General features: G+C 32.1%; 1 protein-coding gene across 4 annotated transcripts in view; it reads right to left on the bottom strand.

Moving 5' to 3' along the window:
- Positions 1 to 18,577, bottom strand: part of SNX13 (sorting nexin 13) — a 151,348-nt gene that overhangs the window by 28,365 nt on the left and 104,406 nt on the right. For 3 of the 4 annotated variants that reach the window (XM_038004691.2, XM_038004690.2, XM_073009078.1), the window contains 5 exons: positions 15,615 to 15,719; positions 14,965 to 15,097; positions 10,599 to 10,636; positions 6,628 to 6,697; positions 2,201 to 2,373 (listed from right to left, as the gene is read on the bottom strand). In XM_038004691.2, coding sequence (XP_037860619.1) covers positions 2,201 to 2,373; positions 6,628 to 6,697; positions 10,599 to 10,636; positions 14,965 to 15,097; positions 15,615 to 15,719 — 519 coding nt within the window. The remainder of the gene's footprint in view (positions 1 to 2,200; positions 2,374 to 6,627; positions 6,698 to 10,598; positions 10,637 to 14,964; positions 15,098 to 15,614; positions 15,720 to 18,577) is intronic. The other variant, XM_007981963.3, reaches the window with a different exon arrangement.

Here is an 18,577-nt window from a genome sequence, read left to right as displayed (position 1 = left end):
TCAGCTCACTGCAATCTCCACCTCCCAGGCTCAAGTGATCCTCCCACCTCAGCCTCCTGAGTAGCTGGGACTACAGGCAGGCACCACCACACCCAGCTAATTTTTTGTATTTTTTGTAGAGAGAAGGTTTCGCCATGTTGCCCAGGCTGGTCTCAAACTCCTGACCTCAAGCAATCTGCCCACCTCAGCCTCCCAAAGTGCTGGAATTATAGGTGTGAGGCACCTAGCTTGGTCTTGGAAAAAATGTTGTATCACGAAATGATATAAACAAAATGAAACTTGTTTTAAAACAATTTTACTTTAAGTGCTCTATGCAGTTACCATTTGTTCATGTTAACAGGCTGTACTGTGACCAACTGCTGAATTACAAATCGTTACATTTTTCTTCCATTATTTTATAAGGGATTTGTTTTTAAAATATAGATAAGGCTGAGATAAAAGGCAAACACCCTAAGTCTTATTTACAGATACTTAATATTTTACTAAAACCTAATTTTCATTTAAGAGTTTTTAATCTCTTAAGTTCTGTGAACAATCTAAACACTTAATCACTACTGTGACTTTATAAGAAACACACGCACACACACCCCCACACCCACACACACAAACACAAAAAAGGAAACACCAAGTCAAAACACGTCCATTTCACTTGCATGAGCTGTTTGAAAAAGAAATTGTGCTGTATCAATGTCATATAATTTCTGGTGCTGAATTGAAAAGGGAAATTTCTGTATGAACTGTCCTCTTAAAGTTTTCTTAAAAGGTATGTTCTTCATTTACATTTGTCAATATGTAAACTTAATGCCTACAGTTCTAGTCTAGCTCTACATTTAAATCAGGGAATGATTATTCCTCTTAACTAGAAAGAAAATTACAACTATTTACACAATAAAAATTTCATATTAAACAATACTCTCATTAATTTGCAAGTAAATTCATTTGCAAATAAATAAAACTCTTACCAATTCAAATTACTTTTTAAATTACCATGTTTGGTTAAAGTGTAAGGATGGGAATAAAAAGATATATGAGCTATATGCTTTTAAAACAATATCAAACAGGTAATATTTTAAAAAGGTAAAGCAATTATTTCTTCAATGTGGGGCAGAAAGTTATTTCATCTCTGCAAACAAGTCTAAAGATGAAGAAAGGTTATATTTGACTTCAGAACAGAAGAACAGGTACGTCTAAAGTTATTAATTTTCTTATTAATATAATTCAAAATAGTCCTTTTAATACAGGCTTCAGAAGTCAACATTAACCTGTTTTTCATCACTTTAAAGCTATTAATCTCTATCCACAAGATATTTTAATAAGATTATCATGGTGCCAACTATATATTTTCCACTATATTAAGTTGAAAAAGATATTTTCTGATTTCTAAAGTAGTGCAATGTCATTTCAAAGCTTTAGTTCACCCAATCAGATGTCACTTTTAACTATTATTGGTTTAATACCAGTTGTATACCTAAAAGCCCTGAATGAGTCAAAGACTTTTTAAGAGTTAAAATAAATTTCATAGATCATTTATTCCAATTCATCAAAATTTTTTTTAGGTTGAGAAAATAAAATATTTAATTAAAAAATAGGACAGGGAAATAATTTCTTTAGATTTGTTATCTTTAAGAGTCCTTTTAAATTATTTCTATAAAACAAGAATTAAAAATAAAATTAAAAGAATTAAAAGTAAGAATTAAAAATATTATTTGGTTAATATTAAATTTATTTTAGGTTGTGATTCAAAATAATTTGAGTAATGAATCAAGGATTCATTTCACTGTTACACTGCTAGATGAAACTGCCATTTAAAATAACTTCTAGGTTTAAACTATGCCTTCAAAAACAAAAGCACAAAATGTCCTACAGCAATCCCCATTCCTACTTCGAAGTAAGCCCAAAAAAACTTCGAAAAGCACAATAGACACAAACAAATTTTAAAATCAGAAACATGTATTCACTTTAATTTTCCAAGGTATACCCTTGATAGTTTGTCACTAGTCCGTAATGGTTAGGACTGATGAAGTGTCCAACATCTGATTTATTTGTTAAATGCTCAGATTAATTCTAAGATTTATGGTGATTATACAAAAAATTCTTACCTTATTTTTTAAACATATCAATACCTGAGCATCCTCAGATTTATAATCAAAATCAAATCAAGAAACAACATAAAGTACACAAGTTTTTAAAACTTCATTACCTGTTCAGTGATTCTCATGTGGAAGTCATGGAAGTCACTATAACGACGATAGGTTTTCCACATCTCCTCACTGTTCAGGTTGCGCCGGTGTACAGTGATGGCATATAATGCATATGTCTTGCCATGATCATTACAAACGCCTGCCACAGCATATGGGTCACAGTCAGCATATACTAGTCATTTAAAACAAAATGAAGAGGAACGAAAGACACAAAAAAGGAGGAAGATGAAGAAAACAAAAAAGATAATATGAAATGAAGAAGAATCTGAAATGATAGACTGAGACAGAAGGATGTCACCAAAGGATAGATTCCCATCCTCCATACTCACATCCATAAGGTATTACATATAATGGCTAAAATACAAAATAAACTAAGTTTAGTATGACACTATCAATCACAAAGTGGTACCCATTACAATTCTCTCTCTTCCAAAGAGCTTTCTGTTACTACATCACTACATCATTACATTACTACATCTAATGTTACCTCAGAGAGTAAAATTAGAATTTCTTAAATTTAATATAGAAAAAATAAACAAAATAATGTTTTGTCCTAGCCTTCACTCTTCAGTTGTGTTATAATTAAAATCTTTTCAACTAAACAGCAACAGCCACGGGGTAACATTTATCTTCTGGTAATTTTCTTTTTCTTTGATATGTTCAATAGTTCACAAGCGCAGTTTATTCTGGGGATTTTTTTTTCAAAGCATTTTCGCATTAATTTGCCACCTATCAAGTCAGGTAATCTCTAAAATCAAAGCCTGTTCCCATTTTGTGCTAATCTTAACTAAGGAGATGCACTTTAAATCATTTTCTCTAACTTGTGTTTCTGATGTTCCATTTCTTTATCTTTCTGCACTCTACAATTAGGTCTCCAAAAGTTAATATTGAGTCTCTTCTCATCTGTATCCGGCCTATTTCTTAATCTATCCTCTGACTTTTATTTCAATCACTGTATTTTTTTATCTGTAGAGTTCTATTTGGTTCTTTTTCATATTGTTTATTCTTGTCTTAGGATTTCTCTCTAGGAATATTTTTAACATACTTATGGCCAAATCTATTAAGACTGCCATCTCCAAGTTCACAGGATGCAAATTATCTGCTGGTTCTGTTGGCTTTCTCTTATTGTGGTTCCTATTTCTTTCTGTTGCTATTAATTGCTTTCTGTAAGCTCATTTCCAGCTGGTTTTATTTCTCCCTGGGTGTTCTGAGTGCCCTTGGCTAGGGAAGCATTCACATTGAACAGTGTCAAGTGTCATCACTCTAACTGCTGGTTTCAGTGGTTCAGAAATAATTTTAATACTAACTCTCTGGCTTGAGATCTTGCAGTACATAATCACTTGAGGACAGCTAAATCCGGACATACTCATGATGGGATGCAAGCTGGGCTTTCAGTATTTTGTGGGTGACAGATACCATTTCCAATCATGATCTTGACATTTCTTGTTCTTTCTACTGATGGCAGGCTAAGTTTTCCTAGTTCCTCTTTGACATCGAGCTGCCCTTTGTGACTCTAGCCTTTATGTGAAGTACTTTGTTTCAGCTTCCCATGGCCTTGGCCCATCCTGCCTCCTCTAAATGTGAGGGCATGAAAATGCCATCAAAATCAAGATCCAGTCTTTATGCTACTATGAACCACTTGCTTTAACACCCCTTCAATTCCCTGAATTTATTTTTCTTCATGGTATATGGCACCTGTAGTTTTTCCCCTTCAGCTATTCTTGTAATAATGTTTTCAGCCTTTCTATACGTGGAAGGCATTATTTCCCATAGCAGTTCAGACTACCACACTAACCAGAAGTCTAAAACTGATCTTGTAATAATGGATTACGTTGATTTGTAAGTGTGAATAAAAATGGTCAAGGTCTGGGGCTAATATTTTGCTGTTTTGTATACAACTGGGCAGAAGTAGTTCAGTATAGCTTTTTGGTAAATTAATAACATATAAGTTAGAACTCTATATTGGCAAGAGTAGTTGGACAGAAGCTCTTTCCGAACTTTCATAAAAATTTTTCTAAGATTTGCACTTTCTTTTCAAAATTGTCTTTCATTCCCTTTCCATCTATTATCACTGTTTCTGATTTGACAAAATATATGACTAGAAGTAGACTTTGGACATCTTGCTCTATAAGTAGCACTATTATTCACTGTTCACCTCGTCCACTTGTCTTTCTCTCAGAGACTTATGCAAATCAAACAGCACAACACATTTTAATCACGTTAGAGAACCACCATTTCTCAATGGAGTTAGCATGGCAACAAGAGAATGGTTTTATCAGGTGTGTCCAAGATAGGTTTGGGAAAGGAAAACAGAAAGCAGAGGCCAATTAGGCAGCTAACCATAACCAATTAAAAATTAACAAGAGCAAGAATAGCAAGAAACAAAAAAGGAGAAGAGATATAAGAAAGAATAATCAGAATTTGTCAAAAATCGATAGGCTTGGAAGATCACTCAGGGTGCATGCACGGTAGGAAAAATAATGAGATAATTATTTAAAAAAATACAGAAGACATCAAGGTAATGTGACTTAAAGACAATGGGGTTACACATATTGGTTTTGTGAAGATCATGATTTAGCTAGAAGGGTTTGTTTTTATTAGACCAATGTTACTCATAGCGAGTGATCTGCAAACTATTTGCTACTAATTTTTATTATGTAAAAAAAAGGCACCAGAATGTAAATCAACTTCATTACTAATCATATTGTTTAATTTAGCCAATACTTTTTAAAGCAAGATTTCTCGATGAATGAAGGAAGCAATACACATACTAGATCACCATTCTTGTGTGTGTACTGCTTCCTTTCAGTAGCACTGGACTAGTCTATAAGCTCCTACTTTCTGAAATAAAGATGCTAAAAGATCTAGAATCAAAGAGACTCTGAAGTCCAGTTAGTAAAATAAGTATTTAATGAACCAACAATCAAATATGCCTATCATGCATAATTACCAATGTAATTAATTAGTTCCATAACAACCCTATGAGTTATGTATTATTATTATTACTATCCCATCTTACAGATAAGGAAATTAAGGTACAAGGAAGTTAAGGAACTCACTCAGGTTCACCAGCAGCTTTTTTTTTTTTTTTTTAAACTAGATCTTAATTTTGGATGGCTCACCCAACTATTAACTGGCAGAGCTAGGGTTTGAGCCCAAGCAATTCAGTAAAAAGGTTATACTCTTAACCACTATACTATGCTGCTTCTTCAGTATTTACACGATTCTCAAGAAGAAATAGTATATATATATATATTTTTTTGAGATGGAATCTCGCTTTGTTGCCAGGCTAAAGTGCAGTGGTGTGATCTCGGCTCACTGAAACCCCCGCCTCCTGGGTTCAGGCGATTCTCCTGCCTCAGTCTCCCGAGTAGCTGGGACTACAGGCACGCATCACCATGCCCAGCTAATTTTTGTATTTTTAGTAGAGGCAGGGTTTCACCATGTTGGCCAGGAGGGTCTCGATATCTTGACCTCGTGATCCACCTGCCTCGGCCTCCCAAAAGTTCTGGGATTACAGGCGTGAGCCACCAAGCCCAGCCTGAAATAATTTCTTAAAAATGCCTAGCACAGTGCTTACATACATTTCAAGAAGCTAATAAATACTTGTTTTCTTCCAGAAATCTGGCAGGCAACAAATGTAAATTGAGACTTCAGTTCCAGTGAGAAGAAAATGGAAACGAAGATCTATTTTTAAAAGATACAAGTTAATGTCTTCTATACCATACTATACTATAAAATCTCTTCAGTGTCTAAAATGTAACCATGAAATTGAATTGAGGTATATACCTCAGTATGTAATATGACAAACACACTTCTATATTCTAAGAACAGTGAGAGGTCAGATAAGAAAACTATCATTATTTAATACTCATTAGTGTTATCTAATAACTCAATGGCAATGATGAAAACTGGTTATTTTTCCTGGGTTTACTAACAATTCTACATGTACGCTGAATGATCACAAAGTTTTAGAGGTTTCTCACCTCATTCAAGCACTTCTTGAAGTTCTGCAAGTTTCTATACCGGGGGCTTCATTTAACCCAGTTACCTAGCCTGACTTTGCATGTATGAAAATTAATTCTGAACTAAGATCTCTCCAGAAAAGATTTAATGAGAATTATACAGACAATTATCAGTTAGACTCAAGCACAAAGAGGAAAAGAATGGTTTCAGAGTTTATTAGAAATAGTAAAACACTTAGAACATAAGCATTTTCAAACGTTGATAGTCACAATCTTAGAGAGATCAAATACATAAGCAAATAAATACAATAGAATTTAATGAAGGACATGCTGCAGAAAAAAAGTAACAAAAATATGACTAGAGAACAAAAAAAGGTTAGTAAAAATTAAGTGTGGAAAATTATTTAGGGATACAATAATACATAGTTTTAATGCAGTAATTATACTTCAAACTCTCTTACCAGTGTCTGAAATGTAGGCATGAAGTTGTACTGAGTCATCAGAAGACACATTTGAAAGGTCATCTAAAGACTGAGAAAAAAAAACCGGAAACAAATTTTTAAAATTTTGTAGGAAAAAAAGTATCAAAGAATTCTACATCATATATGCATTACAATTACTCATTTCCATGCACGTAAACTATATATTATTTGTATACCCTCCATCCCCTCCACACACAATAATCTTTTCCATTTAGGCTAACAGAAAAAAAGCAAAGATTAAGAAACAATAAAACAAAATAATTCAGTAATAAACTTATTAGATTAGTTCTCCCTTAATTGCTTGTCCATCTACTGTAACTTGCTACTTTTCAATTATGGTCCTTATATGGCAAGAAAATCTGGATAAAAATAAGTAGACATATTCTTACGTTAACATTTATGTTGAAATATACTAGAACCAGCTCTGTATTTTTAGCTTAATACTTTTGTTAATATAGAAATAATTGTTATACTTAATTTAGATTCCTTATCTATAAAATGAGAATACTACCTAAGTCAGAGAATTATGTGAAGATTAAATAAGACATGTAAGACATTTAGAAAACTGCCTAATATAACAAATGTTAGCTATTATTCTGATTATTTATTAAATGAGGTAAATCCATAGACTATGATAGATTTTAAATCAGTTTTCAAAAACAATTCCACAAACATAAATGCCTATTGATTGACTCAAAACGAATCTTTTATAACTACTACGACCTTTGGGTCTAAACTTTAAAAATATTTTTGTCACGTATACATATATCCACACATACATAAAAAGGAATATAATCATATAATTAAAGCAGACTGCAGAGTTAACATAGCAGCCTGAAACTGCTCTGCCTAGAAAAGACTGCTTCCAAGGTTGTCCCCTGGATGGAATCTGGGAACTTAAATTTAGGGAAGATTCCCAGCATTCTCCAACCAGTAAGAGTGGTTTACCATACCTAAACTATCTATATAAGAAATGTTTATGCTGAACACCTGCTTTCCTTCTAGGAGTCTAGAATTTTGGTATGTGCTATGTAATCTGCCTCCAATAAAAAACCTGTACATTTAGTCTCCAATGAGTTTTCCTGATGGCAACATTTCACACGTGTTGTCTTGCTGATTTTGCTTTATAACCTTTCACAGTAAGAAATTCTAGCCATGAGTAAGACTATGGTGTGTCCTGTGAGTTTTCTTAGCAAATCACTAAGCCTGGAAGTGGTCTTGAGGGCACCTAACATATATAATCTAGACATATTTCATGTATTATTATTCACACATTTCACATATTCATAAAATTCAGATATATTTCACTCTTTAAAAATAATAGGATGTGAATGAGCTTTTGAGTCCTAATGTAATATTATTATTACTAAAACAGTCATCTAAATGACTTAAATGCAACCATCCATATGACACAGTCACTTAAATTAAGGCAACTGCATTCTAAGAAGAAGGCCAAAAATGTATCTACTAAAAACTGATTGTTAAGAGAAGTAAAATGTGATAATTCTATGCAGATAATCCACAAGACTTCCCTGGTCAACTCAAATGGCAAAGACATCAAATTAAATTAGATCTAGTCCATGCTCTACTATCAATACCTTAAGAGACTTTAACCATATCAACTACTTTCTCGGATTTCAGTTTTCCCAATGGTAAAATGGGGCTAATACCTACTCTACATCACTGTCAGGACACACTGTGAATGAAAATGCTTTGGGGGAAAAAAAAAAAAAAAAAAAAAAAAAGGATGCATTTATTTTTATGTGCTCAAGAAATCATTTTGATAGAAATACTACAACCTTTGCTTCAATATTTTTATGTGAAAGATAGAAGACTCAGAGGAAATGGAATATTCTACCAAATTTATATTTTCTACTATAACTTCTTCTAATTATAAGCCAGCACAGGTAACATAAAATAATCTTTTTTTTTTTTAAAAAAAGCATTATTAATAATGGTAACCTTCCCTTGTAAACATTTAAAAAGGTAAATATACTTATCTCTTTAAACATGTTAGCATCTCATACTATGCAATCCAAAAGTTGTTAAAAAGGCTTTGTGGAGAAATGTCTTTTTATCTCTTTTAAAATATGCAATTAGTAAATATTGTTTTCATTACATATGATGAAAACTTTGGAAAAATATTAGTTACAGTTACAATGCACGTAAATATCAAATGGACTATAAAGTTACAATTGGTAAAGTAATATTTACAAAACTACACTTGATTTAGAAATGTAGCAAAAGAGAATTGTGATTTCAAAACAAGTACATTAATGCTATATTGAAATAAGCACAATTTGCAGAGTACTCCTTAAGTTATGATTCTTAAACTCCTTGTAAGAAAGTGCTTTTTAACACTAAGACAAAAATTGAAAATTCAAATTTACGATGATAGTCATCAAACACAACGAAAATGGCACTAAATGCTTGTAACTTACCTACCAAGCTACCAATGGCAAAATGAGTACAATACCAAACACATTAAATATCTCCTTTGTTTAGTATACTGGAATAAACTATCGTGATCTAGTTTATAATCTTAAGCTATTTTTAAAACGCAGATATTCACTAAAATTTGTCTACATGGTCCAACTACTTAAAAGTATGAATCAAATAGATTTATGGGAATAATAAAATACTCCAAGTCATTGACTTCAAGAATGACCTTCTTTTTATCCAGAGACCATTCTGGTTTATACTACCATGTGACAAAGGAGACTTATCTTATTTGGAAAAGCATTTATTCCAGACATGGAATAAAGAAAAAAAAAAAAATTTAGTAGTGTTTAAATATTTACACAAGCACTACAAATGTGAATACTAAAAACTTTCAAACCAAGGAAGGGTTTCATCACATTTGGAAACTTTTCTATATAATGAACATTATTTTTAACACTTCCTTCAAGTTCTAGGAGCAATTCCTTTTTGTTTAAAGCTCTGGACTACAACAAGTAAATGGTAATAATACCAAATGATTTAGGAAATATTTTAAAAGTTACAAAGTATCAGACAATTCCACAACAGATCTGCTTTAGTGTTTTACTAAAGGTTATAATACAGTAACAGAACATTTACTCAATAAGGTTATTTTAGAAGTAAACATAAGACAACTAACCTCTAAAACATTTAGCTATTACGAAAGGTCTAAAAGAAAAAGTAATGCAGGTAGGAGGAAAAACAAAACAAATAACACCTTACCTGTTTTTCCCCCTCCCCAACCCAGCCAAACTGGACTGAAACCTTCATAGAACACTAATATTTCCTCCTAACAGCATCTTAGGAAATAAGTTATTCAATGGCAAGGTTGGATATATAAGAGAACTAAAATGTTCATTATTTTACACTGTACCATGAATATATAAAATGCCAATGACAGTTGAGATTCTAAAAACATGTCATTCTAACTTCCAATCATTAAGGATGTAGTTGCTGTAAAACTGTCTAAACTTAACAAAAAATTTTTTTTGTTTACAACGACCTGAATTTGTTTTGGTGTAGACTATAAGAAACATCTATTTGGTTTTGGTTATCCTCACCAGTTTTATATTTCTTTCTAAATACAAGAGGAGAAAAAAACTGATTCCAATATAAACATTTATGTGTCACAAACTGACTGCCTATCATAGCAATTTAGTAATCATAATTTAAACATGCTAAATATTGGAATTAAAAATAATGAAATCAATTTTTTACAAAATGCACAAAAGCAATTATGCAGGTGTAACCTAAACCAATTTTTTAAATAAAGATAAAATATAATTTTTAAGTTCTAATTCATATATGCCTTATATGTGAACTTAGCATTTCTTTAAAAGCATAATAACTTTTTACAACACTAAATTATGATTTGGGGCCTTCTTTATATATCATTGATTTACATATGTTAAGGCTCAGCCTTTTACATTATTTTCAAGTCACTTTAATAAAGTACCCATAATAGTACTTACCAAATTTATGCTTCCTGTAGGAGACCCATTAAAAGATTCTGCAGGGGGGAAATTCAACTTAGTATACAGCAAAAAACTTTAAAACGGTTGCTTTATCTAAGGTTCAAACACCAAGAATGAAAATCACATAAGCCAAGATATAACATAATAGTAAAAAAATAAAATAAAAAATAAAAAAATAAAATTGTGGAATACTCCCAAAAACTTGATCCCTTAAAGTTCTATGGTTTTCTAAGCCAGGCATTTAAGTGACAATATGGTATGTACCTGAGAGCTGGCCAAAAATCAAAAAGGCATTAGTGTTCAGGAGAGTAATTATTAAATGTTTTTATTCTCACAGTATCAAATAAGTTGCCTAATACAATATAAGCATGAGGAAAACACTGCAGAATGAGGCCCATTAGGAAACATCAGCACTATTCTGTAACTTCTGTCTCACTGGATTAAGAAAGATTACAAATAAAATCAGTCTGTAGTGTGAGGGAGAAACAGACTTATTTTTAATAGGTCTATTAGTCCTCTTATTCTTGGTGGTAGATTTTCTTGAAAATACTGGAAGTCCAGATTTTTAAATCAATATATAACTAATAGACAAAAAGACACTTAAAACTGCTTATGCAATTCCATTTAATTAAAAACTGGGAAAAATTAATGTTAGAGAGTAAGTCAATTTTAGATTACTAGTAAACATTAATATCAAGCAATAATCTTTTCCCTTAGGGTTTTATTATAAATCTAAGAAAATTAAGTTATCAATTAAGGTGTTTCTTTATTAAACACATAAACAAATCTATGGTAAAGCAATATTCATACACAGTTTAATATATGGTTTCTAGCACTTAAGAGGTTATTTATGAATTTGGTTCTCTAAATGGGTCTTCAAAAAAGCAAGACTATTATTTCTACAAGGAGGCAGCTGATACTGCCTTCCAAATTTACTCTAAATGCTCAAGAACATTTCTTGGTTCTTCAGCCCTTTGGGTCATAAAAAAAAATGGGAATTTCAACTAGGATTATCCCTTGGTGATACTTAAAATGAGTAAAATAGTTCTCTGTCCTCCTTATTCAATTATATGCCTCCTACCTCTTCTGTAGTCTGCCCACCTCTTAAATCTTCCCACCAAAGACAAGTCAAGTTAAAGGAGAATTTGGGATCAAAATAGGGCATAGTTTACTTTCTTGATCAACAATAAGAAGATCCAGAAATACAGTATAAAATCAATCTTGGTCGACATTTAATCAAGAATTGGATGACTACCTACAAATATTAGAAAACAAAAGAAAGCACTGTTCAACATGGTGAGAAAAACAATGTTGAGATTAAAACTTAAAAAGGAAAACATATTCATATAGTTTTAAAAGACTATGAAACTCTGTTGTAATAAAAGAGAAAATATCTATTTTTAAAATAATTTAATAACTAAAGAAAGTAATCATGAATAAACAGGGCAATGGATGAAATGAGGAGAAAAAGAGAGAAGAGAGATAGTAAGCACAAGAAAGCCAACCAGCTAATTCTCTACCTACTGTTAAGTTTAGTTAAATAGGAATGAAATTTCTACTCAAGCAAAGAAAAACCACCAGAGGATACAGTACTATACCATATGATATGACTTGGTCCATTAATTTTAGGCTCAAATGTAGACTACTTTTAAAAAAATCAGCTGCACATTAATCCCTAGATTAGATAATTATTTCAGAATGTCTAAAAGGTAGTCAAAATTTCAGAATGTCTAAAAAATGCATGTAGTGCTGAGCAGCTTAATTTTAAAAGTCAGAAAACTAATGTATAACAAAAAAACGTGGAAAGGCCTTTTTTTGATTAAATAATCATATAAAAAGAAGTATATCAGAAGCATTACTATTTGAGAAAGGTAAACCAGTAGCCTAAAACCTAACACTGACAAAGACAACAAAGCTGACAGTTATTGGCCCAGCGTCGTGGCTCACGCCTGTAATCCCAGCACTTTGGGAGGCCGAGGCAGGTAGATCATGAGGTTAGGAGATTGAGACCATCCTGGCTAACACAGTGAAACCCCATTTCTATTAAAAATACAAAAAATTAGCCAGGCGTGGTGGCGGGCGCCTGTAGTCCCAGCTACTCGGGAGGCTGAGGCAGGAGAATGGTGTGAACCCAGAAGGCGGAGCTTGCAGTGAGCCTAGATTGCGCCACTGCACCCGAGCCTGGGCGATGAGCAAGACTCCGTCTCAAAAAAAAAAAAACCTGACAGTTATTTTAAATAGTAATGTTTCATATCATACCCATCAGTCCACATACTTTTTTCAAATGGTTTCAAAAAAGGGATAATTTCACAGTATAAAACTCATCAATTAGGAAACAAAATATTAGACAGCAATGTCTTAGAAAGACAATAAGATATATAAGTATATAATCTCAAACTACAATCAATGATTCAAATGTGAGAAGTTACTCAATGATTGATATATGAGAAGCAAATTTACTTCAGATCAAAACCAGTTCCCAAAAAAAAAAAATTTAATATACTTCATGTTTCAAAAAAGTACAGTATATGATTTTAGAAGTTTGAGATTTCTCATAGTTTGCTTCCAATAGCTGTACTGAAGAAGACAGACTGGTTGGAAAGATATCAATGGAAGCTAAAAGTCCATTTAAAAGACTAGAAACAGTTCTTAAATTATAGGATCAAAAATTACTTCCACAGAATATATTGCTACTATCACCAGTTTAAATTACATGTTACTTAGAAGCCCATACAATTAGTTGGTTATGACTTTGTCTTCTCCCTTTCTGAGTCATATAGCAAATCTACTTCACAAATACTAAGAAATTTCTAAAATAGATAAAATTAGTATAAACAACAAAAACTTTTATGATAGTCATTTTAGGATGGTTAGTTGACATAGAGTTGCTATTGCAAATTTCATATAGTATCTCTATAAAAGAACATTTTTCAACAGAGACAGTAAGTACAGATATATACAACAAACTAGAGGTACATAAAATTTTACTATTCAACTCACAGAGAAGAACTCTATTCTTTTTTTAAAAATTTCCATAATTATGCAATCAAAATCAGTTAATAGATTATTCCAATTGTACACAAAAGTAAACTTGAAAGAGTATTAATTTAAAAACCCAAGCCATCAGATAAACCATCAAAACAAAAGTTACTAAATTTCAAATATAAACTTAGGTAACTAGATTTCTTAGATTATTTAATAAACAAAATCTCACTAGTGTAGACAGAGGGATAGGAGGTGGAGGAGAAGGGAGACTGAAAGACTTCCATAATAGAGATATTTTTTTAAGCAGTGCTCACGACCTCGCTATTTTATCTCCATTCCCAAGTGTGCTTGTCCATAAAACCTGTTCATTAGTAAATGGTCATAACTGAAGCACTTTCTTAAAATACTTAAATCTTTCCCGTTTACTTTTTGTTGACCTCATTCATTTACTTGGTAGAACATACCAGAAAGATCATCAAACGTCAGATATTTAATTAGAGCTTAATAAATAATTCTGAATTGAATCACAAGTTAATGATCACTGGGCCTAAGAATTTGGAGACTTGTGTTCTAAAGACTATCCCTCCCACTATTCTTATATAACTCACTATTTACTAATAAAAATCGATACTTGTGTTTTACTTTATAAATCATTTTCAAATGCATAATTCCATTTAAATCTAACAATGACTAATGTAAGATATTATGAGGATATTGTTGCAGATTTACCAACTCAGAAAAATGAGGCTTGAAGAATTTAAGTACTTTGACAACACATAGGTAGTAAGTGGTAGAATGGGAGTAAAATCTAAACATTCTGACTCTTAAAACATGTTTTTCACTATAACATGTTAATAGGTCTCATTATCCTCATTTGAAAAAATTGAAGGTTGGAATAAATGACTCTTACAGCTTTTTCTAGCTCAAAAGTCTCTCACACTGTGTAGAATTTGGAAAAGTATACAATTAAAGATATTTAAAACTGTAGTTTTTTTATAATGCTTTATAGTTTATGATATACTGAGTCATTACTTATTGCATATTAAATCTTCTCAATAATTCTATTGTTAATCATGAATATTATTACTTACTCGCAAAAGGAAAACTGCCATAAAAAATATTTTAGTGATTCACCTGAAGAAAACACTCTTCTTTAAGAATTCAAGGTTTCTATAGTTATATTCTAAACCATTATTAAATTTTCAATATTTTAATTTAGTACAGTCACTAAATTTTGTCATTCATTTGTAGATTTTTAAATATATTACAGTTTATATTTGGACTCCAATAACATTTTTAACTTATATAAAAGCTCTTTTGGTAAGCAGAATATATACAAATATATATGCATATATGTGTAAAATGGGTGCCACCTTACCTCCATCCCCATCATCGGATCCTCTGAAACTAGGATCTTTTAACATGTCAAGTTCAGCTAACATGCGCACATAAAGTGCATTCTGTCTGAAGGAAGGATAAAATCTTTCATCTCGTAGCATCAGTTCATATACCTTGGTGAAATAAATCAAGATAGTCAACAATTAATACAGGTATGTGGTGATTTTTACGAAATACAATTTCATCAAAAGACACACTGAGGTCTTGTCATAATGTATCATAGTTACACGCTGTCAGCAATAAGACTTTTTCACAACAAATGTTTTCCTCTGATCCCTCCAGTAACTAAATTATATTGAAAAAAAATCCTACTGCAACACAAGTCACAGACAGCATGTTCTGGGAAGTGTTTTCTGAGAAATAAGTACATGTAAAGGTTCAAGGCTCATGTTAATATCTAGTTCTACAATCAAATTCAAATAAAACAACCCAACTTAAGGATTTTCCTCAGAAAATAAACGAAATAAACAAAAATACTGGTTTACATTTCTGGAATTGAGAAGTATAATTGCCATAGCTTATCTTTTTAATACCACTCTACTTTTAAAAAGTTTTTAAAAACTAATTACATTACATAAAAGTATTTTTTCTCAAAAAAGATAAAATGATAAATGCTGTACGTAATAATACCTTCCTTTGAATGTCATCAAAGATTTCAGGGGTTGGATCTTCATGATTCAAAGTATCTGCTAATTTTGCTACTAAATAGTCATCAACAGTAACTCTTGGAGATGCCTAACAGAGAAAAATAATAGTAATGATCTCTGTAATTTCTTAATACAGGATGACACTTGATAGTATGATAATAATGGAATATAATATTGAAAATAACTGGCAGGTAAGAATCACTGGTTTGTAAATGACGCCTTGACATTTAAGAAGGATGAAACAGGACTAAATCCTTGTCTTCTTCATGTACTACATAGCAGACTTGTAAACAAACACGGATTTAAATCTCGACTTTTGCCTAACAAGTTATCTCTCACTATGCTTCATTTACCCCATCTGTAAAATGGAGATAATACTACATAAGGTTATTTAAGATTATTGTAAGGATTAAAAGAGATCTATATAAGATATATACCATAGTGTCTAGCACATAGGAAACACTGTCATTAGGAGTTAGTGTTTAGTATTCAGTAGTACTATATGTGTATTAATATGACTGATGAACAAATAAGTGATTTCATTTATTATTTGACACTAGAGAATCCTTTTGAATGTCCTTTAAAGAGACTACTGTTATCCTAAATTTGGTTTTATAACCAATGCTGCAGCAAAGTTCCAGTGTGATATGGGGAAAGAAATCCTTAAAATTAATTTGTTTTAAGAACTTCCATTTCAAAGCATATAGTAACACAGATAACACAAGGAAATACAAAATTTGACATTTCAACTTCAAAAATTACTTTATTAAAAGAAAAAATGCTGAAAAGCTAGACATGTCAACAGCTTCAGCACATCAACTTTTGCATTTTTAGTTTTGAAAAGTCTGGAGAGTAAATGAGCCCTAGAGACAACTTTTAGAGAAACTAACAAAAAATATTATTTACATAACTTCTCTAATTTATCCAATAAAATAAGGAACAGGTTGGATAAATCAAGAAAGGAGGAAAAAAAGTAAACATCAGGGTATAAATATGTAGGAAAAGGGCTATACAACTTCTAATGCCCCATTGTCAATTCGACACTTTTGTTAGTAAACCTAAGCAGGTTGTGTGGTTGCTGTTTTTCTGAGTGGGATGCTTATTTGTTTTGTGTTTTGGGGGGTAGCAGAGTTGCCCCGAAATAAAAACAGGAGAACTAAACAGCTTCGAGTATATAACAAATATTAGAGAGGAATATGATGTTACTTGGTTTTGCCCTTTCATCTGCCCTCTAAACTCACTAAACTCACTTTCTAGGAAATAAAAATGGTGAATTTGAAAAATAATATTTTATGATTATTTAAACTTTACTTTTTCCTATATATCTCAAGTACACAGAATGGATTAAGCCACATCTTTGGTATAGGATGACCAACACTTCTAGTGTACCAACATGAAACACAACCAGTCAGGATCCCCTCTTCCAAAAAAAGTAACACAAAAATAATATTTATATGGCCAGGCATGGTGGCTCATGCTTGTAATCCCAACACTTCAGGAGGCCAAGGCAGGCGGATCACTCGAGGCCAGAAGTTTGAGAACAGCCTGGCCCACATAGCAAAAACCCTGTCTATCTAAAAAAATACAAACATTAGCTTGGTGTGGGTGCATGCCTGCAATCTCACCTGCTCGGGAGGCTGAGGCAAGAGAATTGCCTGAACCTGGGACGCAGAGAGTGCAGTGAGATTGTGCACTCCAAACTTTACGACAGAGTGAGACTCTGTCTCAAAAAACAAAACAAAACAACAACACAACAACAAAAAAGAAATATTTGTACACATGTTATTACTTTAACGTGAAAATATAAAAGTGAATGTTTTCCCAAAATTATCTCTTAATGTGTATTCTTTACTTTTCTATTACAGAAATGTGATTATTTAAACAAACCAATGGGACTAGCTAATAGTGGCAAATAATCTGTGTGAGACAAATACAACAATATGTAATTTACAATGTTTGTGACCTCTGATGTACCATTAAACCTTTTTTAAAATCTATTGGATACTTAAATGTTATAGGTTATATTGTTTTGTATTCTTAAAATATAGAAAGACTTTTTAAAAGGCAAATGTACATAAAAGCAGAATGTATGTGCAAAACAGGTATTATCTATATTTAACAAAAATAAATAATTACTTTTCTATCGAGTCCATGATGCAGTAGGATATTTTTGCTTTTTCTGTTTCCTTCTCTAATAATACTCTTCTGAACTGCCTGAAGCCTTTACGACATCTTTTTATGCAGTGTTACCACTGAATATAGTTAAACATAAAAATTCACCTTGATTTTTAGATCTGCTCTTTTCAAGCCCACCTCACATTTATTTCTTGTGTCAATCCAATGTGGGGATCAAGTTAAATAACCTTTCTTTAAAAAATTTTTTTAGAGACAGAATATCGCTCTGTTACCCAGGCTGGAACACAATCGTGTGATCATGGCTCAGTGCAGCCTTGATATCCTGGGATCAAGCCATCTTCCTGGCTCAGCCTCCCAAGTAGCTAAGAATACAGCCTTGTGCCACCAACTCCAGCTAATTTTTTCTTTTTCTTTTTGTAGATACAAGGTATTGCTATGTTGTCCATGCTGCTCTCCAACTCTTGGCCTCAAGCAATCCTCCCACCTTGGGCTCCCAAAGTACTGGGATTTCAGGTGTGAGCCACTGTGCCTAGCCTAAATATCCTTTCAACAAAATAATTTGGGCATGTAATAATTGGGATTTTATTTATTAAAAACAGGTTTTTAAATGTGTAGAAATTTGATTTTGGTGCTCAAAAAAAAGTCCAAAAACCATATATATGGCTTGTTTGGTAGGTATATCAATTGTTTGTCAATCAGGTCTTTCCCATCTATAAATTCATCACACAGGCTATCCACGCCTACAATGCTCATTTTTGAATACTTTGAAGCATAATGATGTTATCATAAGTTAAATCCCTTTATGAGGAA

Source organism: Chlorocebus sabaeus, chromosome 21 (assembly GCF_047675955.1).
Source record: "Chlorocebus sabaeus isolate Y175 chromosome 21, mChlSab1.0.hap1, whole genome shotgun sequence".
Lineage (NCBI taxonomy): Eukaryota > Metazoa > Chordata > Mammalia > Primates > Cercopithecidae > Chlorocebus > Chlorocebus sabaeus.
Note: the sequence above shows the minus strand (reverse complement) of the source record. Positions and strands in the feature narration are given on the sequence as shown.